Source organism: Gasterosteus aculeatus, chromosome 15, assembly GCF_964276395.1.
Source record: "Gasterosteus aculeatus chromosome 15, fGasAcu3.hap1.1, whole genome shotgun sequence".
Taxonomy (NCBI): Eukaryota; Metazoa; Chordata; class Actinopteri; order Perciformes; family Gasterosteidae; genus Gasterosteus; species Gasterosteus aculeatus.
Window position 1 is genome coordinate 1,259,766 of NC_135703.1, and position 24,326 is coordinate 1,284,091.

At 41.5% G+C, this 24,326-nt stretch overlaps 1 protein-coding gene across 3 annotated transcripts in view; it reads left to right on the forward strand.

The window, feature by feature from the left end:
- Window positions 1-842: 842 nt before the first annotated feature.
- LOC144388383 (nesprin-2-like) overlaps window positions 843-24,326 on the forward strand; it is a 61,402-nt gene continuing 37,918 nt past the window's right edge. For 2 of the 3 annotated variants that reach the window (XM_078089215.1, XM_078089218.1), the window contains exons 1-2: window positions 843-1,018; window positions 3,932-4,081. In XM_078089215.1, the coding sequence (XP_077945341.1) occupies window positions 3,997-4,081 (85 nt within the window). In that variant the 5' untranslated portion in view covers window positions 843-1,018; window positions 3,932-3,996. The remainder of the gene's footprint in view (window positions 1,019-3,931; window positions 4,082-24,326) is intronic. The other variant, XM_078089216.1, reaches the window with a different exon arrangement.

Consider the following 24,326-nt stretch of genomic DNA (forward strand, 5'->3'; position numbering starts at 1 on the left):
AAATTGCGTTGTTCATAACGTATTTGTGCCATTACTTTTCCGCAGTTTCCTCCGTCGTACCTGAAAAACATGGGAAATGTTTCCTGGACGTTTGGACAGTGAAAGTTAGAAAACGTGTTTGCTTGCATCATATCGAGCAGTGGCTAGCTAATGCTAGCTAATACTAGCTAATGTTAACAATGAAGTTTATCTTTTTGGGCCAAAAGACGATGTGTGTAAAAACAACATCGCTTGAATACAAATTACCGAGCAGCATAGTTTGATGAAGTAGTTTTCTTATTTGTGCGGAGAGTTTTGATTAAGAACCTTCTTCATTGCATTCTGTCGCCGTGGCAACAGTTTCACTCCAGGTTGAACTTCGGGTCGGCTAGCATTACTGCGCGAGCAACCATGGATACGGGAAGTAACATAAAACGTTCACTAGTTAACTTAGTTACTTATCATCTGTTAAATGTACAAACTGGTTTTGTTTAAGCTAATGTTTATGAAACGCCATGAGTGTAACAATGTTAAATACACCCAGAGCAGTGATAGGTAGGTATATGCTAACGATAAGCTAAATGTATGCTAGCTAAGTTAATGCTACCTTACGTTCAAGCTCTACGTTGGGCGCATTGCGGTTGCAGGTTTGACGTGTCTTTCACGTCAGATCAGCTGACATTCAAACTTGTTACTGGTTGTAACTTTCACGTGTTCGGGCTGTAACTTTTGACCCGGGTGACGGCCCCCAGTGCCAGACTGGAGTGGGGCTTATATGTGTGTGTTGAATCCTGACTGGTTGTCTATATTTAGTCCCCAGCCGGTGACTTTTGTGTGTGTGTGTGTGTGTCCGTGCTCGGCCCGGTATGGCCCTGGCTTCTCCGGTAACAGTCCGGCCCCGGCCTCTGCAGACTGCAGATCCGTCAAACGTTGCTTCAGTTTTCAATCTCCACCAGCTACTACGGAGCAGAATCAGTTCCTCCACATCACCGACCGGACCCTCGTCTTCAGCCCCACGACGCGCACTCTACCGCCGCATGTAAGTTTTTATTCACGTGCACCTCAGTGCCTGCAGTTGCAAAGCTCGCCCTGGCTACCTGATGTCAGGTATCGTGACGTAAGCGTTACCGCCTCCTCATTTGGTTTCCTCAAAGACAGATTCCTCATTACGGGCTGTTACACCGTGCGGGGCGGAAAACAAAAGAAGTGCCCTGCTCTTCCTCAAGGACGCTTTACATGGCTGCAGTGAACCGATCTGAAAGCAGCTCAGACACATGTTCCCTGCTGCTATTTGTGGCCCCTGACAGCTTCATAACAGCAGCTATCTCGCATTCCTGCAGTGATACGGGTGGGTGAAGGGGGGCACTTTGTATCACTTGATAGCATAAAGACGGGGTGGCGTATAATGACGTGCATATGTTGCGCCCTGTGATAATAGTATTGAATGAAAAGCTCTGACTTGACCGCAGTGAAGTTAAAGGCTGTTATTGGAGGAGTTTAGAATAGTGACTGAGTTGTTTGCTTTTTAGTGCTATGATGCCACCTTGCCCCACTTCTTAGCGCATCCAGTGTTTTGCCCTGAGAACCCACTAAAACAGCTCCGTCAGAGGCCCCTGAATCCAAGCCTTGCAGCTGCTGCAGCAGATGAGCAGCATTGACACAACCCACCCATGAGATGATGATCGTAGTGACCTGACAGGGATTCTGCTAAGCCCACTGGATTGCCTGGCGGTTGGATTGGCGGCATGTTGGGCATCGTGTGACGATCCCATGGTAAAGGTTGGATCCCAGTAACTGCTGGTCAGAAGGTGTGAGGCTGGATGGGGACTACGAACACCACCTGCCTCTGCATGCGACTTCACACTGCTAGCTAATGAGTATCTTGCATAACAATAAGAACCCATCACAAATGAGGGGGGAAATCTTTTTTCATCTATTTCCATAATAATATCTGTATGTTGTTTGTTTATATCTACTCTACAAATCGATGATGTCACGGTGCCTCCCCAGGACGTCCAATCAGTTAAGTTATGCCCAATCCGTCTGTCAACTTCCATTTCACTTCGTGACTGCCCCGAGGGGGAAATTGATTTGAGGATGGGGGTGTTAACGGGTGGGTGGTGCATGTGTTGGAGGAGCTTGAGAACTTCGTTGTCTTTTCTGATCCACCCAACAGACATCCGGTCACACGCAGCTCTCGTAAGCCGCTGTTTGTCGACTTCAATCCGCCGGCTCGGGCGGTTTTGGGGCGGCCACATCCATCCGATGCGCTGCTCACCTTCCTCCTCCTCCAAGAGCAACGTCACACGCAGACATACATTTACTTCTAAAGCGCATTGAATGCAGGCCTCATGACGCCCCCCCCCCCCCCTCCCTGTTGGTTTTCCACCCCAGCGCGCCACGGCCGCCCTCGGCCTTGCTGCCACAATTAGAGCTGACAGGAGAGACGTGTGACTCATGGAAGCTGTCACAGGGTTCCAAACTCGTAACCTTCTCCTTGCTGTTTGACTCTCTGTTTCCCTCCTTTGATCCCGTCAGTTGTAGTCGCATGGTCAGATGCAACCAAACACTACAAACTCCAAGGTGTACTCCTCAATATCCAACACAAGGATTCTTCCCTGACCTCTGACCTTTGCGTCCCCCTTTCAATCCGGCCAGTCGGCTCTTCGTAACCCTGCTGCCAAACGGACCAACTTGAAAACAGGACCCCTGTGGGGGTGTAACAGTGTGTTTCAGAATAAAGGTGCACTGCTCTTCCTCAGGCTTGTAGTGATGAAGAGCAGCCGGCTGACTTGATGATTAACGTGTCCGACTACAAACCCTTTACAGTGAAAGGCCCCTTTTCCATGAAGACGTGACCTCGGGGCTTACCGACTTAAAGCTCCTCGGCGGTATGGGGGGACACAAACCCTCCCCGTCCCTCCTTCCTCTCACTCGCTCCCCTGTCCACCCCCCCACCCAGCCTGGTCTCTCCGTCAGCAGCTGACACGGAGCCTTGGGATAGCTGACATACTTTTACCCCCCCGAACATTGTGTGTGCGTGCAGTAATGTGGGACCCCTGTTCTCGTGTGGAGGTTGAACAGCACCGTGGGGGGGCGACACTCCACCACCTCCTGGGTCTTTGTGTTAGCGACCAGTGGGCAAATCAAAGGATGCATTTCTTCCGACTGGAATTCCATCAGTCAGCACCCCCCCCCTGCACGGGCTGTAAGGCCGTAACGGACCAGAATCCTGGACTCTCCATGTGCATTATGGAGTTGCCCCTGAGTTGTACCTCTTCAGTGGCCCCCAGCAAAGCAGCCGTGCTTGAATGAGCAGCTGTGCACTCGTTCGGTGCTGCGGGCAGCGAAGCATCGAAGGCGTATTAAAACATAACGCGCTTCGATCTGTTCGCTGGAATGAGGTCCCGCCCCCTCTGGCAGCACACGCAGGTTCAAACAAAACCAGCAGCTACCTTTTGTGCTGCTTTGACATTTGCGTGTTGCTGAGGCCTGCTGCCGTTGCACACGGTTTTATTTTAGCCTCGCTCACCTGTCCGTCCTCCAGAGCTGTCAATCATCTTTGTGCTCAGCCGTCAACGAAAAAAGACTTTCTGATCAAATCCAAGGCGCCTTCATGCTTCTCACGCTGTGTTTGTTGATGTTGACATTTCTCAGTTCACTCATTCATGTTTCCGGGACAAGAAGGAACAGGAGAGAACCCAGAGCAGCCTCCACCCAGCCTCCACCCAGCCCTCAGACTGACGGGGTAGTCCCTGATTGATCAACTACCCAGTAGTGGGGGGGGGGGATTCAGCTTTCTGGGCTTCTGTCGTTCCTTCTGTGTGATCCGTGTTTCACCCGTTTGATGCTTTCGTTACTGAACATCACAATGTAGATTTAGCTTCTGCTTCGTTGTTTCATTGTAGAAATCATTGTGACGATGCTGCACCTTCTGCTCTGTGCTCCTCAGTAACGCTGCCTGTCTCTCCCGGCAGAGCGGGGGCCATGCTGCTGGGGGGCCGCGGGTGAGAAAGCATGTCGTTGGACTACAGCCCAGATGACCCGATGGAGAGGGGGTCCATCCCCCTGGACATCGACAACGTGCACATGCTGCTCCAGGGTCAGTGCCCCCCCCCCCCTAAAGCACAGTGCTTACTGCTCATACATTAGTCTGCTAGTCTCTGTGTTCTCTTTGCAGGTACTAAACAGAGCACAACTCGTCCGCCCTGTTTCCCCTTTTATCACGTTTCTTTGTTGTCTGCTGAAACTGAGCAACAAACCACACTTGTTGAAATTTGAACAGTGCTTTATTATAACATAATAATAATAGACCCGGGGCCGGGATCTCGAGCCGAGACGAGGCGTATCCCCCCCCTTGGGAGTCCAGACACTGGTGGTGGTGGTAGAGCCCATGTTGCATAACTCTCCTGCTATGCCAGGTTCTGCTGTAGATCGGAGGTGTCAGGGGTGTGGCGGGTCACCTTTGGGGGTGGTGGAGCCTAAGTTGCATAACTCTCCTGCTATGCCAGGTTCCGCTGTAGATCGGAGGTGTCCAGGGTGGTGGCGGGTCACCTTTGGGGGTGGTGGCGGGTTACCTTCGGAGCGAGCTGAAATGACAACTGACAGCAAAAGAGAGAAGAACAGTTTTTTAACGTTTGCCTGCATCAATGCGATTGGCTTACGGTAACGACGCCCACGTCTGGTTGGCTGGTGCTACCCGACCCCGCCCCTACTCAGCTGGCCGTGCCCCCCCAGGGAGAGAGGAGGCCACCAGGGAACGGCACAGCCTGTCCAGTCTTCCTGACAGAATTTTTGCCTAAGCTTCATTTCATGCAGTTCCTTCTTTTTTTTTAAATGTTGAACCTATAATGAAACTAGAAAAGGCATTTCCTGCTGAAAATGCGTTGGAATGCAAAAAGCTGAAAGCTGCACTGAATATTTAAAAATAGCTGAAAATACAGAAAGTTGAAGGGAATTTGAATACATTTGCTGAATATTTAAAAATAGCTGAAAATACAGAAAGTTGAAGGGAATTTGAGTACATTTGCTGAATATTTGAAAATAGCTGAAAATACAGAAAGTTGAAGGGAATTTGAATACATTTGCTGAAATAAAAGATATTAGAAAAGCTGAAATTAATTTGAAATAGCTGAAAATACAGAAATGGGAGAAGCTGAAAGGAATTTCAATAGATTTGCTGAAAAAGCAGAAATGAAAACAGCTGAAATAAATGTGAAATATTGCAAAACAGAAGTTGCAGGAGCTTAAATGAATTTTAAAAAGTACAGAAATAACAAAAGCTGAGATGAATAAAAAGAGGTTTAAAATTGTTTGTAGTAATGTTAGTTGTAATTTGGGTATTAGTACTAGCAGTAGAAGTCGGTTTAGTATCAATAGCAGTAGAAACAGCTGGAATACTGATACTATTAGCCATAGTAGTATTTTTAATAACATTAGTAGTAGTTGTATTAATAGCAGTAGAAATACTAGTAGTATGGTAGTAGAAGTATCAGTTGTAGTTCTACTAGAAGTACTAGTAATATTCGTAGTGGTTATAGTAGTATTTGAAAGAGCAATGCGTATTTCAACGAAACCGCTTCATGGTTAAGGTACAGATAATCATTGAAGCTTTTAGTTTGTAATGATGGAATTGGGTGAGGGGGGTTGGGAAACAGAATGTTTGTTATTCAAACTAAGAAGTTTTTAATTGATAGGCCTCATCACAAACATTACAGTAAAAATTCCCTCCATGGGGCTTTTATTTTGAAATTATTGGATTGGGTGGGGTGGGGGGGTGTAGATAGAGGGAGGGAGGGTGAGAGGGTGAGGAAGGGAGGGGTGGTGAGGAAGAGATAGAGGGAGAGAGAGAGAGAGGAGAAATAGACAGACATACTGACTGAGAGTGATTAACAGTGAGCAGAGGTCAGGGTGGAGGGGGGAGGGGGGGCGAGTGTCTTTATCATATTGGTCTGTTGACAGAAAGCATAGCTGCGTCATGTGACTCCACTAATCAGGTCATAGGAGCAGCTGTGAGCCACAGACAGATCCTGCAGCGTGTGAGCGAGTAACCACGACAACGGCGCACCTGTGATCATTAACGATCTGCTGCAAAAGACAGAGACATGGCAGCAAGTTACACAGAATCCACACCTCACACAAATGGGAACCAGCGCAAAACTATAACAGCTATCTAAAAAATACGGCGTTTGTATGAGACCCAAGACTCTACCGAACGCGTGGATGTGCGTTTTATGTCTGTCCGGTAATAAATACGGCTCCTATGGCCGTTGACAGAACGTGTACCTTGTGGATTTTTGTGAGAAATATGTCGGCAGATTTGTATTGGAGCCTATGGGGCTTTTGGCAGAGGTTGTGTCACTCAAACACACCTTGCGCCAAAACTAAAAAACTCTGGGATTCCATGAACACATTAATCCAATCAGCACAACCATACCCTCATTAATCTGAAGAAATTAAGCCTCTAGGATGTATACTTTGGCTGCAAGGACAAAAGTTCCATATTTTTTTAACCAGATTCCTGCGATGCCCCACACTCTAGCCTGCGAGGTCCCGCCTCTAGCAGACGCAATACACACTCATGTAAAAGTCAGAAACGGAGCGAAGAACTAGTGAAACATAATCAGTGATTATGAAAAAAGTACAATAGATATCAAGAAGCAGTTTTTCATAAAATAGTTGAGACTTGTGTGAACATTTGAGAGTTGAAATGGTGTCTGTAGCTGAAAGATTGGCGAAGCTGAAAAATCTGAAAGTTGAAGAAGTTGAAGAGGATTTGAAAAGCAAACTCCATTTGAAAACCATGTTAAAATATTAATGATTATTGATTTATATAAATTCAAGCTTAAGAGGTAGAAAGCTGAACATACATAGCCCTCAAGCCAGAAAGAAGCTGAATATTTTAAAATTTGAATGGTTTAAATAGCTGAAAATGGGAAGCAGTTGAAAGGGGGCGCGGAAGAAATATAATAATAACTAGAAAAGGCATTTCCTGCTGAAAATGCGTTGGAATGCAAAAAGCTGAAAGCTGCACTGAATATTTAAAAATAGCTGAAAATACAGAAAGTTGAAGGGAAATTGAATACATTTGCTGAAAAGCTGAAATGAATTTGAAATTGCTGAAAATACAGAAATGGGAGAAGCTGAAAGGAATTTCAATAGATGTGCTGAAAAAGCAGAAATGAAAACAGCTGAAATAAATTTGAAATATTGCAAAAAAATACAGAAATGAATATTAAGAAATTGCTGTTGATAGAGGCATAAGAATAGCTGAAATTATTTTAAAGAACTGCTGAAAATACAGGAAGTGGGGAAGCTGAATTTCAATAGATTTTCTAAAAACAGAAGTTGCAGGAGCTTAAATTTGTTTAAAATTGTTTGTAGTAATATTAGTAGTAGTATTAGTTATAATTGTGGTATTAGTAGTACTAGCAGTATAAGCAGTAATAGTAGGTTTAGTATCAATAGCAGTAGAAACAGCTGTAATACTATTAGCCATAGTAGTATTTGTAATAACATTAGTAGTAGTTGTAGTATTAATAGCAGTAGAAATACTAGTAGTATGGTAGTAGAAGTATCAGTTGTAGTACTAGAAGTACGAGTAATATTCGTAGTGGGAGACAGAATGTTTGTTATTCACACTTAAAAGTTTTTAATTAATAGGCCTCATCACAGACATTACAGTAAAAATTCCCTCCATGGGGCTTTTATTTTGAAATTATTGGATTGGGTGGGTTGGGGGGGTGTAGATAGAGGGAGGGAGGGTGAGAGGGTGAGGAAGGGAGGGGTGGTGAGGAAGAGATAGAGAGGGAGAGGGGAGGAGAATTAGACAGACTGACTGACTGAGTGATTAACATTGAGAAGAGGTCAGGGTGGAGGGGGGAGGGGGGCGAGTGTCTTTATCATATTGGTCTGTTGACAGAAAGCATAGCTGCGTCATGTGACTCCACTAATCAGCTCATAGGAGCAGCTTTGAGTCACAGACAGATCCTGCAGCGTGTGAGCGAGTAACCACGACAACGGCGCACCTATTGGATTGGGTGGGGTGGGGGGGTGTAGATAGAGGGAGGGAGGGTGAGAGGGTGAGGAAGGGAATGGTGGTGAGGAAGAGAGAGAGGGAGAGAGAGAGGAGGAGAATTAGACATACTGACTGACTGAGTGATTAACAGTGAGAAGAGGTCAGGGTGGAGGGGGGAGGGGGGGCCAGTGTCTTTATCATATTGGTCTGTTGACAGAAAGCATAGCTGCGTCATGTGACTCCACTAATCAGGTCATAGAAGCAGCTGTGAGCCACAGACAGATCCTGCAGCGTGTGAGTGCTCGTAACCACGACAACACCGCACCTGTGCGGCTGCAAAAGGGGAGACATGGCAGCAAGTTACACAGAATCCACACCTCAGACAAATGGGAACCAGCGAAAAACTATAACAGCTATCTAAAAAATACGGCGTTTGTATGAGACCCAGGACTCTACCGAACGCGTGGAAGTGCTTTTTATGTCTGTCCGGTAATAAATACGGCTCCTATGGCCGTTTACAAAACGTGTACCTTGTGGATTTTTGTGAGAAATATGTCGGCAGATTTGTATTGGAGCCTATGGGGCTTTTGCCAGAGGTTGTGTCACTCAAACACTCCTTGCGCCAAAACTAAAAAACTCTGGGATTCCATGAACACATTAATCCAATCAGCACAACCATACCCTCATTAATCTGAAGAAATGAAGCCTCTAGAGTGTATACTTTGGCTGCAAGGACAGAAGTTCCATACTTTTTTAACCAGATTTCTGCGATGCCCCACACTCTAGCCTCGAGCTCTCCACTCTAGCAGACGCAATACACACTCATGTAAAAGTCAGAAACGGAGCGAAAAACTAGTGAAACATAATCAGTGATTATGAAAAAAGTACAATAGATATCAAGAAGCAGTTTTTTTCGTAAAATAGTTGAGACTTGTGTGAACATTTGAGAGTTGAAATGGTGTCTGTAGCTGAAAGATTGGCGAAGCTGAAAAATCTGAAAGTTGAAGAAGTTGAAGAGGATTTGAAAAGCAAACTCCATTTGAAAACCATGTTAAAATATTAATGATTATTGATTTATATAAATTCAAGCTTAAGAGCTAGAAAGCTGAACATACATAGCCCTCAAGCCAGAAAGAAGCTGAATATTTTAAAATTTGAACGGTTTAAATAGCTGAAAATGGGAAGCAGTTGAAAGGGGGCGCGGAAGAAATATAATAATAATAATAATAACTAGAAAAGGCATTTCCTGCTGAAAATGCGTTGGAATGCAAAAAGCTGAAAGCTGAAATGAACTTTTTAAAATAGCTGAAAATACAGAAAGTTGAAGGGAATTTGAATACATTTGCTGAAATTATAGATATTAGAAAAGCTGAAATGAATTTGAAATTGCTGAAAATACAGAAATGGGAGAAGCTGAAAGGAATTTCAATAGATTTGCTGAAAAAGCAGAAATGAAAACAGCTGAAATAAATTTGAAATATTGCAAAAAAATACAGAAATGAATATTGAAAAATTGCTGTTGATAGAGGCATAAGAATAGCTGAAATTATTTTAAAGAACTGCTGAAAATACAGGAAGTGGGGAAGCTGAATTTCAATAGATTTTCTAAAAACAGAAGTTGCAGGAGCTTAAATTTGTTTAAAATTGTTTGTAGTAATATTAGTAGTAGTATTAGTTATAATTGTGGTATTAGTAGTACTAGCAGTAATAGTAGGTTTAGTATCAATAGCAGTAGAAACAGCTGTAATACTATTAGCCATAGTCGTATTTGTAATAACATTAGTAGTAGTTGTAGTATTAATAGCAGTAGAAATACTAGTAGTATGGTAGTAGAAGTATCAGTTGTAGTACTAGAAGTACGAGTAATATTCGTAGTGGGAGACAGAATGTTTGTTATTCAAACTAAGAAGTTTTTAATTAATAGGCCTCATCACAAACATTACAGTAAAAATTCCCTCCATGTGGCTTTTATTTTGAAATTATTGGATTGGGTGGGTTGGGGGGGTGTAGATAGAGGGAGGGAGGGTGAGAGGGTGAGGAAGGGAGGGGTGGTGAGGAAGAGATAGAGGGAGAGAGAGAGGAGGAGAAATAGACAGACATACTGACTGACTGAGTGATTAACAGTGAGAAGAGGTCAGGGTGGAGGGGGGAGGGGGGGCGAGTGTCTTTATCATATTGGTCTGTTGACAGAAAGCATAGCTGCGTCATGTGACTCCACTAATCACGTCATTGGAGCAGCTGTGAGTCACACACAGAGATACTGCAGCGTGTTTACGAGTAACCACGGCAACGGCGCACCTATTGCATTGGGTGGGGTGGGGGGGTGTAGATAGAGGGAGGGAGGGTGAGAGGGTGAGGAAGGGAATGGTGGTGAGGAAGAGAGGGAGAGGGGAGGAGAATTAGACTGACTGACTGACTGAGAGTGATTAACAGTAAGTAGAGGTCAGGGGGGAGGGGGGAGGGGGGGCTAGTGTCTTTATCATATTGGTCTGTTGACAGAAAGCATAGCTGCGTCATGTGACTCCACTAATCACGTCATTGGAGCAGCTGTGAGTCACACACAGAGATACTGCAGCGTGTTTACGAGTAACCACGGCAACGGCGCACCTATTGGATTGGGTGGGGTGGGGGGGTGTAGATAGAGGGAGGGAGGGTGAGAGGGTGAGGAAGGGAATGGTGGTGAGGAAGAGAGGGAGAGGGGAGGAGAATTAGACTGACTGACTGACTGACAGTGATTAACAGTAAGTAGAGGTCAGGGTGGAGGGGGGAGGGGGGGCTAGTGTCTTTATCATATTGGTCTGTTGACAGAAAGCATAGCTGCGTCATGTGACTCCACTAATCAGGTCATAGAAGCAGCTGTGAGCCACAGACAGATCCTGCAGCGTGTGAGTGCTCGTAACCACGACAACGCCGCACCTGTGCGGCTGCAAAAGTGCAGACACAGGACAGCGAGTTACACAGAATCCACACCTCAAACAAATGAGAACCAGCGCAAAACTATAACAGCTATCTAAAAAATACGGCGTTTGTATGAGACCCAAGACTCTACCGAACGCGTGGATGTGCTTTTTATGTCTGTCCGGTAATAAATACGGCTCCTATGGCCGTTTACAAAACGTGTACCTTGTGGATTTTTGTGAGAAATATGTCGGCAGATTTGTATTGGAGCCTATGGGGCTTTTGGCAGAGGTTGTGTCACTCAAACACTCCTTGCGCCAAAACTAAAAAACTCTGGGATTCCATGAACACATTAATCCAATCAGCACAACCATACCCTCATTAATCTGAAGAAATGAAGCCTCTAGAGTGTATACTTTGGCTGCAAGGACAGAAGTTCCATACTTTTTTAACCAGATTTCTGCGATGCCCCACACTCTAGCCCTGGAGCTCTCCACTCTAGCAGACGCAATACACACTCATGTAAAAGTCAGAAACGGAGCGAAAAACTAGTGAAACATAATCAGTGATTATGAAAAAAGTACAATAGATATCAAGAAGCAGTTTTTTTCATAAAATAGTTGAGACTTGTGTGAACATTTGAGAGTTGAAATGGTGTCTGTAGCTGAAAGATTCGCGAAGCTGAAAAATCTGAAAGTTGAAGAAGTTTAGGAGGATTTGAAAGCAAACTCCATTTGAAAACCATGTTAAAATATTAATGATTATTGATTTATATAAATTCAAGCATAAGAGGTAGAAAGCTGAAAAGTCATAGCCCTCAAGCCAGAAAGGAGCTGAACATTTTAATATTTGAACGGTTTAAATAGCTGAAAGTGTGAAGGAGTTGAAAGGTGCCGCGGAAGAAATAGAAGAAGCTGAAGAATAAAGATTCGAAGAACAATACTTGGAATGCATCGTTAATGCATTCCAACAATAAGTTGAACTAGAAAAGGCATTTCCTGCTGAAAATGCGTTGGAATGCAAAAAGCTGAAAGCTGCACTGAATATTTGAAAATAGCTGAAAATACAGAAAGTTGAAGGGAATTTGAATACATTTGCTGAAAAGCTGAAATGAATTTGAAATTGCTGAAAATACAGAAATGGGAGAAGCTGAAAGGAATCAATAGATTTGCTGAAAAAGCAGAAATGAAAACAGCTGAAATAAATTTGAAATATTGCAAAAAAATACAGAAATGAATATTAAAAAATTGCTGTTGATAGAGGCATAAGAATAGCTGAAATTATTTTAAAGAACTGCTGAAAATACAGGAAGTGGGGAAGCTGAATTTCAATAGATTTTCTAAAAACAGAAGTTGCAGGAGCTTAAATTTGTTTAAAATTGTTTGTAGTAATATTAGTAGTAGTATTAGTTATAATTGTGGTATTAGTAGTACTAGCAGTATAAGCAGTAATAGTAGGTTTAGTATCAATAGCAGTAGAAACAGCTGGAATACTATTAGCCATAGTAGTATTTCTTAATAACATTAGTAGTAGTTGTAGTATTAATAGCAGTAGAAATACTAGTAGTATGGTAGTAGAAGTATCAGTTGTAGTACTAGAAGTACGAGTAATATTCGTAGTGGGAGACAGAATGTTTGTTATTCACACTTAAAAGTTTTTAATTAATAGGCCTCATCACAGACATTACAGTAAAAATTCCCTCCATGGGGCTTTTATTTTGAAATTATTGGATTGGGTGGGGTGGGGGGGAGTAGATAGAGGGAGGGAGGGTGAGAGGGTGAGGAAGGGAGGGGTGGTGAGGAAGAGATAGAGGGAGAGAGAGAGAGAGGAGAAATAGACAGACATACTGACTGAGAGTGATTAACAGTGAGCAGAGGTCAGGGTGGAGGGGGGAGGGGGGGCCAGTGTCTTTATTATATTGGTCTGTTGACAGAAAGCATAGCTGCGTCATGTGACTCCACTAATCAGGTCACAAGGAGCAGCTGTGAGTCACAGACAGATCCTGCAGCGTGTGAGTGCTCGTAACCACGACAACGGCGCACCTGTGATCATTAACGATCTACTGCAAAAGACAGAGACATGGCAGCAAGTTACACAGAATCCACACCTCAAACAAATGGGAACCAGCGCAAAACTATAACAGCTATCTAAAAAATACGGCGTTTGCATGAGACCCAAGACTCTACCAAACGCGTGGATGTGTTTTTATGTCTGTCCGGTAATAAATACGGCTCCTATGGCCGTTTACAAAACGTGTACCTTGTGGATTTTTGTGAGAAATATGTCGGCAGATTTGTATTGGAGCCTATGGGGCTTTTGGCAGAGGTTGTGTCACTCAAACACACCTTGCGCCAAAACTAAAGAACTCTGGGATTCCATGAACACATTAATCCAATCAGCACAACCATACCCTCATTAATCTGAAGAAATGAAGCCTCTAGAGTGTATACTTTGGCTGCAAGGACAAAAGTTCCATACTTTTTTAACCAGATTTCTGCGCTGCCCCACACTCTAGCTCTCGAGCTCTCCACTCTAGCAGACGCAATACACACTCATGTAAAAGTCAGAAACGGAGCGAAAAACTAGTGAAACATAATCAGTGATTATGAAAAAAGTACAATAGATATCAAGAAGCAGTTTTTTTCATAAAATAGTTTAGACCTGTGTCAACATTTGAAAGTTTAAATGGTGTCTGTAGCTTAAAGATTCGCGAAGCTGAAAAATCTGAAAGTTGAAGAAGTTGAAGACGATTTGAAAAGCAAACTCCATTTGAAAACCATGTTAAAATATTAATGATTATTGATTTATATAAATTCAAGCTTAAGAGGTAGAAAGCTGAACATACATAGCCCTCAAGCCAGAAATAAGCTGAATATTTTAAAATTTGAACGGTTTAAATAGCTGAAAATGGGAAGCAGTTGAAAGGGGGCGCGGAAGAAATAGAATAATAATAATAAGTTTAATAAAGATTAGAAGAACAATACTTGGAATGCTTAAAGCATTCCAACTAATAAAGATTAGAAGAACAATACTTGGAATGCTTAAAGCATTCCAACTAACTAGAAAATGCATTTCCTGCTGAAAATGCGTTGGAATGCAAAAAGCTGAAAGCTGAAATGAACTTTTTAAAATAGCTGAAAATACAGAAAGTTGAAGGGAATTTGAATACATTTGCTGAAATTATAGATATTAGAAAAGCTGAAATGAATTTGAAATTGCTGAAAATACAGAAATGGGAGAAGCTGAAAGGAATTTCAATAGATTTGCTGAAAAAGCAGAAATGAAAACAGCTGAAATAAATTTGAAATATTGCAAAAAAATACAGAAATGAATATTGAAAAATTGCTGTTGATAGAGGCATAAGAATAGCTGAAATTATTTTAAAGAACTGCTGAAAATACAGGAAGTGGGGAAGCTGAATTTCAAAAGATTTTCTAAAAACAGAAGTTGCAGGAGCTTAAATTTGTTTAAAATTGTTTGTAGTAATATTAGTAGTAGTATTAGTTATAATTGTGGTATTAGTAGTACTAGCAGTATAAGCAGTAATAGTAGGTTTAGTATCAATAGCAGTAGAAACAGCTGGAATACTATTAGCCATAGTAGTATTTGTAATAACATTAGTAGTAGTTGTAGTATTAATAGCAGTAGAAATACTAGTAGTATGGTAGTAGAAGTATCAGTTGTAGTACTAGAAGTACGAGTAATATTCGTAGTGGGAGACAGAATGTTTGTTATTCACACTTAAAAGTTTTTAATTAATAGGCCTCATCATTTGAAAAGCAAACTCCATTTGAAAACCATGTTAAAATATTAATGATTATTGATTTATATAAATTCAAGCATAAGAGGTAGAAAGCTGAAAAGTCATAGCCCTCAAGCCAGAAAGGAGCTGAACATTTTAATATTTGAACGGTTTAAATAGCTGAAAGTGTGAAGGAGTTGAAAGGTGCCGCGGAAGAAATAGAAGAAGCTGAAGAATAAAGATTCGAAGAACAATACTTGGAATGCATCGTTAATGCATTCCAACAATAAAGATTAGAAGAACAATACTTGGAATGCATCTCAATGCATTCCAACAATTAATAGGCCTCATCACAAACATTACAGTAAAAATTCCCTCCATGTGGCTTTTATTTTGAAATTATTGGATTGGGTGGGTTGGGGGGGTGTAGATAGAGGGAGGGAGGGTGAGAGGGTGAGGAAGGGAGGGGTGGTGAGGAAGAGATAGAGGGAGAGAGAGAGGAGGAGAAATAGACAGACATACTGACTGACTGAGTGATTAACAGTAAGAAGAGGTCAGGGTGGAGGGGGGAGGGGGGGCCAGTGTCTTTATCATATTGGTCTGTTGACAGAAAGCATAGCTGCGTCATGTGACTCCACTAATCAGGTCATTGGAGCAGCTGTGAGTCACACACAGAGATACTGCAGCGTGTTTACGAGTAACCACGGCAACGGCGCACCTATTGCATTGGGTGGGGTGGGGGGGTGTAGATAGAGGGAGGGAGGGTGAGAGGGTGAGGAAGGGAATGGTGGTGAGGAAGAGAGGGAGAGGGGAGGAGAATTAGACTGACTGAGAGTGATTAACAGTAAGTAGAGGTCAGGGGGGAGGGGGGAGGGGGGGCTAGTGTCTTTATCATATTGGTCTGTTGACAGAAAGCATAGCTGCGTCATGTGACTCCACTAATCAGGTCATTGGAGCAGCTGTGAGTCACACACAGAGATACTGCAGCGTGTTTACGAGTAACCACGGCAACGGCGCACCTATTGGATTGGGTGGGGTGGGGGGGTGTAGATAGAGGGAGGGAGGGTGAGAGGGTGAGGAAGGGAATGGTGGTGAGGAAGAGAGGGAGAGGGGAGGAGAATTAGACTGACTGACTGACTGAGAGTGATTAACAGTAAGTAGAGGTCAGGGTGGAGGGGGGAGGGGGGCTAGTGTCTTTATCATATTGGTCTGTTGACAGAAAGCATAGCTGCGTCATGTGACTCCACTAATCAGGTCATAGGAGCGAGCAGCTGTGAGCCACAGACAGATCCTGCAGCATGTGAGTGCTCGTAACCACGACAACGGCGCACCTGTGATCATTAACGATCTGCTGCAAAAGACAGAGACATGGCAGCAAGTTACACAGAATCCACACCTCAAACAAATGGGAACCAGCGCAAAACTATAACAGCTATCTAAAAAATACGGCGTTTGTATGAGACCCAAGACTCTACCGAACGCGTGGATGTGTTTTTATGTCTGTCCGGTAATAAATACGGCTCCTATGGCCGTTGACAAAACGTGTACCTTGTGGATTTTTGTGAGAAATATGTCGGCAGATTTGTATTGGAGCCTATGGGGCTTTTGGCAGAGGTTGTGTCACTCAAACACTCCTTGCGCCAAAACTAAAGAACTCTGGGATTCCATTAACGCATTAATCCAATCAGCACAACCATGCCCTCATTAATCTGAAGAAATGAAGCCTCTAGGGTGTATACTTTGGCTGCAAGGACAGAAGTTCCATATTTTTTAAACCAGATTCCTGTAATGCCCCACACTCTAGCTCTCGAGGTCCCCCTCTAGCAGACGCAATACACACTCATGTAAAAGTCAGAAACGGAGCGAAGAACTAGTGAAACATAATCAGTGATTATGAAAAAAGTACAATAGATATCAAGAAGCAGTTTTTTTCATAAAATAGTTAAGACTTGTGTCAACATTTGAAAGTTGAAATGGTGTCTGTAGCTGAAAGATTTGCAAAGCTGAAAAATCTGAAAGTTGAAGAAGTTTAGGAGGATTTGAAAGCAAACTCCATTTGAAAACCATGTTAAAATATTAATGATTATTGATTTATATAAATTCAAGCATAAGAGGTAGAAAGCTGAAAAGTCATAGCCCTCAAGCCAGAAAGGAGCTGAACATTTTAATATTTGAACGGTTTAAATAGCTGAAAGTGTGAAGGAGTTGAAAGGTGCCGCGGAAGAAATAGAAGAAGAAGCTGAAGAATAAAGATTCGAAGAACAATACTTGGAATGCATCGTTAATGCATTCCAACAATAATAAGTTGAACTAGAAAATGCATTTCCTGCTGAAAATGCGTTGGAATGCAAAAAGCTGAAAGCTGAAATGAACTTTTTTAAAATAGCTGAAAATACAGAAAGTTGAAAGCTGAAATGAACTTTTTAAAATAGCTGAAAATACAGAAAGTTGAAGGGAATTTGAATACATTTGCTGAAATGACAGATATTTGAAAAGCTGAAATGAATTTGAAATTGCTGAAAATACAGAAATGGGAGAAGCTGAAAGGAATTTCAATAGATATGCTGAAAAAGCAGAAATGAAAACAGATGAAATAAATTTGAAATATTGCAAAAAAATACAGAAATGAATATTAAGAAATTGCTGTTGATAGAGGCATAAGAATAGCTGAAATTATTTTAAAGAACTGCTGAAAATACAGGAAGTGGGGAAGCTGAATTTCAATAGATTTTCTAAAAACAGAAGTTGCAGGAGCTTAAATTTGTTTTAAATTGTTTGTAGTAATATTAGTAGTAGTATTAGTTGAAATTGTGGTGTTAGTAGTACTAGCAGTATAAGCAGTAATAGTAGGTTTAGTATCAATAGCAGTAGAAACAGCTGTAATACTATTAGCCATAGTAGTATTTGTAATAACATTAGTAGTAGTTGTAGTATTAATAGCAGTAGAAATACTAGTAGTATGGTAGTAGAAGTATCAGTTGTAGTACTAGAAGTACGAGTAATATTCGTAGAGGGAGACAGAATGTTTGTTATTCACACTTAAAAGTTTTTAATTAATAGGCCTCATCACAAACATTACAGTAAAAATTCCCTCCATGGGGCTTTTATTTTGAAATTATTGGATTGGGTGGGGTGGGGGGGTGTAGATAGAGGGAGGGAGGGTGAGAGGGTGAGGAAGGGAGGGGTGGTGAGGAAGAGATAGAGGGAGAGAGAGAGGAGGAGAAATAGACAGACAGACTGGCTGATTAACAGTGAGAAGAGGTCAGGGTGGAGGGGGGAGGGGGGGCGAGTGTCTTTATCATATTGGTCTGTTGACAGAAAGCATAGCTGCGTCATGTGACTCCACTAATCAGGTCACAAGGAGCAGCTGTGAGCCACAGACAGATCCTGCAGCGTGTGAGTGCTCGTAACCACGACAACGACGCACCTGTGATCATTAACGGCTGCAAAATGCAGAGACATGGCAGCGAGTTACACAGAATCCACACCTCAAACAAATGAGAACCAGCGCAAAACTATAACAGCTATCTAAAAAATACGGCGTTTGTATGAGACCCAAGACTCTACCGAACGCGTGGATGTGTTTTTATGTCTGTCCGGTAATAAATACGGCTCCTATGGCCGTTTACAAAACGTGTACCTTGTGGATTTTTGTGAGAAATATGTCGGCAGATTTGTATTGGAGCCTATGGGGCTTTTGGCAGAGGTTGTGTCACTCAAACACTCCTTGCGCCAAAACTAAAAAACTCTGGGATTCCATGAACACATTAATCCAATCAGCACAACCATACCCTCATTAATCTGAAGAAATGAAGCCTCTAGAGTGTATACTTTGGCTGCAAGGACAGAAGTTCCATATTTTTTTAACCAGATTCCTGCGATGCCCCACACTCTAGCCGTCGAGGTCCCCCTCTAGCAGACGCAATACACACTCATGTAAAAGTCAGAAACGGAGCGAAGAACTAGTGAAACATAATCAGTGATTATGAAAAAAGTACAATAGATATCAAGAAGCAGTTTTTTTCATAAAATAGTTGAGACTTGTGTGAACATTTGAGAGTTGAAAGGGTGTCTGTAGCTGAAAGATTTGCAAAGCTGAAAAATCTGAAAGTTGAAGAAGTTTAGGAGGATTTGAAAGCAAACTCCATTTGAAAACCATGTTAAAATATTAATGATTATTGATTTATATAAATTCAAGCATAAGAGGTAGAAAGCTGAAAAGTCATAGCCCTCAAGCCAGAAAGGAGCTGAACATTTTAATATTTGAACGGTTTTAATAGCTGAAAGTGTGAAGGAGTTGAAAGGTGGCGCGGAAGAAATAGAAGAAGTTGAAGATGAAGAAATAAAGATTCGAAGAACAATACTTGGAATGCATCGTTAATGCATTCCAACAACTAGAAAAGGCATTTCCTGCTGAAAATGCGTTGGAATGCAAAAAGCTGAAAGCTGCACTGAATATTTAAAAATAGCTGAAAATACAGAAAGTTGAAGGGAATTTGAATACATTTGCTGAAAAGCTGAAATGAATTTGAAATTGCTGAAAATACAGAAATGGGAGAAGCTGAAAGGAATCAATAGATTTGCTGAAAAAGCAGAAATGAAAACAGCTGAAATAAATTTGAAATATTGCAAAAAAATACAGAAATGAATATTAAAAAATTGCTGTTGATAGAGGCATAAGAATAGCTGAAATTATTTTAAAGAACTGCTGAAAATACAGGAAGTGGGGAAGCTGAATTTCAATAGATTTTCTAAAAACAGAAGTTGCAGGAGCTTAAATTTGTTTAAAATTGTTTGTAGTAATATTAGTAGTAGTATTAGTTATAATTGTGGTATTAGTAGTACTAGCAGTATAAGCAGTAATAGTAGGTTTAGTATCAATAGCAGTAGAAACAGCTGGAATACTATTAGCCATAGTAGTATTTGTAACTAGAAAATGCATTTCCTGCTGAAAATGCGTTGGAATGCAAAAAGCTGAAAGCTGAAATGAATATTTAAAAATAGCTGAAAATACAGAAAGTTGAAGGGAATTTGAATACATCTGAACTTACAGATATTAGAAAAGCTGAAATTAATTTGAAATTGCTGAAAATACAGAAATGGGAGAAGCTGAAAGGAATTTCAATAGATTTGCTGAAAAAGCAGAAATGAAAACAGCTGAAATAAATTTGAAATATTGCAAAAAAATACAGAAATGAATATTAAAAAATTGCTGTTGATAGAGGCATAAGAATAGCTGAAATTATTTTAAAGAACTGCTGAAAATACAGGAAGTGGGGAAGCTGAATTTCAATAGATTTTCTAAAAACAGAAGTTGCAGGAGCTTAAATTTGTTTAAAATTGTTTGTAGTAATATTAGTAGTAGTATTAGTTAAAATTGTGGTATTAGTAGTACTAGCAGTATAAGCAGTAATAGTAGGTTTAGTATCAATAGCAGTAGAAACAGCTGGAATACTATTAGCCATAGTAGTATTTGTAATAACATTAGTAGTAGTTGTAGTATTAATAGCAGTAGAAATACTAGTAGTATGGTAGTAGAAGTATCAGTTGTAGTACTAGAAGTACGAGTAATATTCGTAGTGGGAGACAGAATGTTTGTTATTCACACTTAAAAGTTTTTAATTAATAGGCCTCATCACAGACATTACAGTAAAAATTCCCTCCATGGGGCTTTTATTTTGAAATTATTGGATTGGGTGGGGTGGGGGGGAGTAGATAGAGGGAGGGAGGGTGAGAGGGTGAGGAAGGGAGGGGTGGTGAGGAAGAGATAGAGGGAGAGAGAGAGAGAGAGAGGAGAAATAGACAGACATACTGACTGAGAGTGATTAACAGTGAGCAGAGGTCAGGGTGGAGGGGGGAGGGGGGGCCAGTGTCTTTATCATATTGGTCTGTTGACAGAAAGCATAGCTGCGTCATGTGACTCCACTAATCAGGTCACAAGGAGCAGCTGAGTCACAGACAGATCCTGCAGCGTGTGAGTGCTCGTAACCACGACAACGGCGCACCTGTGATCATTAACGAGCGGCTGCAAAAGACAGAGACATGGCAGCAAGTTACACAGAATCCACACCTCAAACAAATGGGAACCAGCGCAAAACTATAACAGCTATCTAAAAAATACGGCGTTTGTATGAGACCCAAGACTCTACCGAACGCGTGGATGTGTTTTTATGTCTGTCCGGTAATAAATACGGCTCCTATGGCCGTTGACAAAACGTGTACCTTGTGGATTTTTGTGAGAAATATGTCGGCAGATTTGTATTGGAGCCTATGGGGCTTTTGCCAGAGGTTGTGTCACTCAAACACTCCTTGCGCCAAAACTAAAAAACTCTGGGATTCCATGAACACATTAATCCAATCAGCACAACCATACCCTCATTAATCTGAAGAAATTAAGCCTCTAGAGTGTATACTTTGGCTGCAAGGACAGAAGTTCCATACTTTTTTAACCAGATTTCTGCGCTGCCCCACACTCTAGCCTCGAGCTCTCCACTCTAGCAGACGCAATACACACTCATGTAAAAGTCAGAAACGGAGCGAAAAACTAGTGAAACATAATCAGTGATTATGAAAAAAGTACAATAGATATCAAGAAGCAGTTTTTTTCATAAAATAGTTGAGACTTGTGTGAACATTTGAGAGTTGAAAGGGTGTCTGTAGCTGAAAGATTTGCAAAGCTGAAAAATCTGAAAGTTGAAGAAGTTTAGGAGGATTTGAAAGCAAACTCCATTTGAAAACCATGTTAAAATATTAATGATTATTGATTTATATAAATTCAAGCATAAGAGGTAGAAAGCTGAAAAGTCATAGCCCTCAAGCCAGAAAGGAGCTGAACATTTTAATATTTGAACGGTTTTAATAGCTGAAAGTGTGAAGGAGTTGAAAGGTGGCGCGGAAGAAATAGAAGAAGTTGAAGATGAAGAAATAAAGATTCGAAGAACAATACTTGGAATGCATCGTTAATGCATTCCAACAATAACATTAGTAGTAGTTGTAGTATTAATAGCAGTAGAAATACTAGTAGTATGGTAGTAGAAGTATCAGTTGTAGTACTAGAAGTACGAGTAATATTCGTAGTGGGAGACAGAATGTTTGTTATTCGCACTTAAAAGTTTTTAATTAATAGGCCTCATCACAGACATTACAGTAAAAATTCCCTCCATGGGGCTTTTATTTTGAAATTATTGGATTGGGTGGGGTGGGGGGGAGTAGATAGAGGGAGGGAGGGTGAGAGGGTGAGGAAGGGAGGGGTGGTGAGGAAGAGATAGAGGGAGAGAGAGAGAGAGGAGAAATAGACAGACATACTGACTGAGAGTGATTAACAGTGAGCAGAGGTCAGGGTGGAGGGGGGAGGGGGGGCCAGTGTCTTTATCATATTGGTCTGTTGACAGAAAGCATAGCTGCGTCATGTGACTCCACTAATCAGGTCACAAGGAGCAGCTGTGAGTCACAGACAGATCCTGCAGCGTGTGAGTGCTCGTAACCACGACAACGGCGCACCTGTGCTCATTAACGAGTGGCTGCAAAAGGCAGACACAGAACAGCAAGTTACACAGAATCCACACCTCAAACAAATGGGAACCAGCGCAAAACTATAACAGCTATCTAAAAAATACGGCGTTTGTATGAGACCCAAGACTCTACCGAACGCGTGGATGTGCTTTTTATGTCTGTCCTGTAATAAATACGGCTCCTATGGCCGTTGACAGAACGTGTACCTTGTGGATTTTTGTGAGAAATATGTCGGCAGATTTGTATTGGAGCCTATGGGGCTTTTGGCAGAGGTTGTGTCACTCAAACACTCCTTGCGCCAAAACTAAAAAACTCTGGGATTCCATGAACACATTAATCCAATCAGCACAACCATACCCTCATTAATCTGAAGAAATTAAGCCTCTAGAGTGTATACTTTGGCTGCAAGGACAGAAGTTCCATACTTTTTTAACCAGATTTCTGCGCTGCCCCACACTCTAGCCTCGAGCTCTCCACTCTAGCAGACGCAATACACACTCATGTAAAAGTCAGAAACGGAGCGAAAAACTAGTGAAACATAATCAGTGATTATGAAAAAAGTACAATAGATATCAAGAAGCAGTTTTTTTCATAAAATAGTTGAGACTTGTGTGAACATTTGAGAGTTGAAATGGTGTCTGTAGCTGAAAGATTGGCGAAGCTGAAAAATCTGAAAGTTGAAGAAGTTGAAGAGGATTTGAAAAGCAAACTCCATTTGAAAACCATGTTAAAATATTAATGATTATTGATTTATATAAATTCAAGCTTAAGAGCTAGAAAGCTGAACATACATAGCCCTCAAGCCAGAAAGAAGCTGAATATTTTAAAATTTGAACGGTTTAAATAGCTGAAAATGGGAAGCAGTTGAAAGGGGGCGCGGAAGAAATATAATAACTAGAAAAGGCATTTCCTGCTGAAAATGCGTTGGAATGCAAAAAGCTGAAAGCTGCACTGAATATTTAAAAATAGCTGAAAATACAGAAAGTTGAAGGGAATTTGAATACATTTGCTGAATATTTAAAAATAGCTGAAAATACAGAAAGTTGAAGGGAATTTGAGTACATTTGCTGAATATTTAAAAATAGCTGAAAATACAGAAAGTTGAAGGGAATTTGAATACATTTGCTGAAATAAAAGATATTAGAAAAGCTGAAATTAATTTGAAATAGCTGAAAATACAGAAATGGGAGAAGCTGAAAGGAATTTCAATAGATTTGCTGAAAAAGCAGAAATGAAAACAGCTGAAATAAATGTGAAATATTGCAAAACAGAAGTTGCAGGAGCTTAAATGAATTTTAAAAAGTATCGAAATAACAAAAGCTGAGATGAATAAAACGAGGTTTAAAATTGTTTGTAGTAATGTTAGTTGTAATTTGGGTATTAGTACTAGCAGTAGAAGTCGGTTTAGTATCAATAGCAGTAGAAACAGCTGGAATACTGATACTATTAGCCATAGTAGTATTTTTAATAACATTAGTAGTAGTTGTATTAATAGCAGTAGAAATACTAGTAGTATGGTAGTAGAAGTATCAGTTGTAGTTCTACTGAGGTACTAGTAATATTCGTAGTGGTTATAGTAGTATTTGAAAGAGCAATGCGTATTTCAACGAAACCGCTTCATGGTTAAGGTACAGATAATCATTGAGGCTTTTAGTTTGTAATGATGGAATTGGGTGAGGGGGGGTTGGGAGACAGAATGTTTGTTATTTAAACTAAGAAGTTTTTAATTAATAGGCCTCATCACTAACATTACAGTAAAAATTCCCTCCATGGGGCTTTTATTTTGAAATTATTGGATTGGGTGGGGTGGGGGGGTGTAGATAGAGGGAGGGAGGGTGAGAGGGTGAGGAAGGGAGGGGTGGTGAGGAAGAGATAGAGGGAGAGAGAGAGGAGGAGAAATAGACAGACATACTGACTGACTGAGTGATTAACAGTGAGAAGAGGTCAGGGTGGAGGGGGGAGGGGGGGCGAGTGTCTTTATCATATTGGTCTGTTGACAGAAAGCATAGCTGCGTCATGTGACTCCACTAATCACGTCATTGGAGCAGCTGTGAGTCACACACAGAGATACTGCAGCGTGTTTACGAGTAACCACGGCAACGGCGCACCTATTGGATTGGGTGGGGTGGGGGGGTGTAGATAGAGGGAGGGAGGGTGAGAGGGTGAGGAAGGGAATGG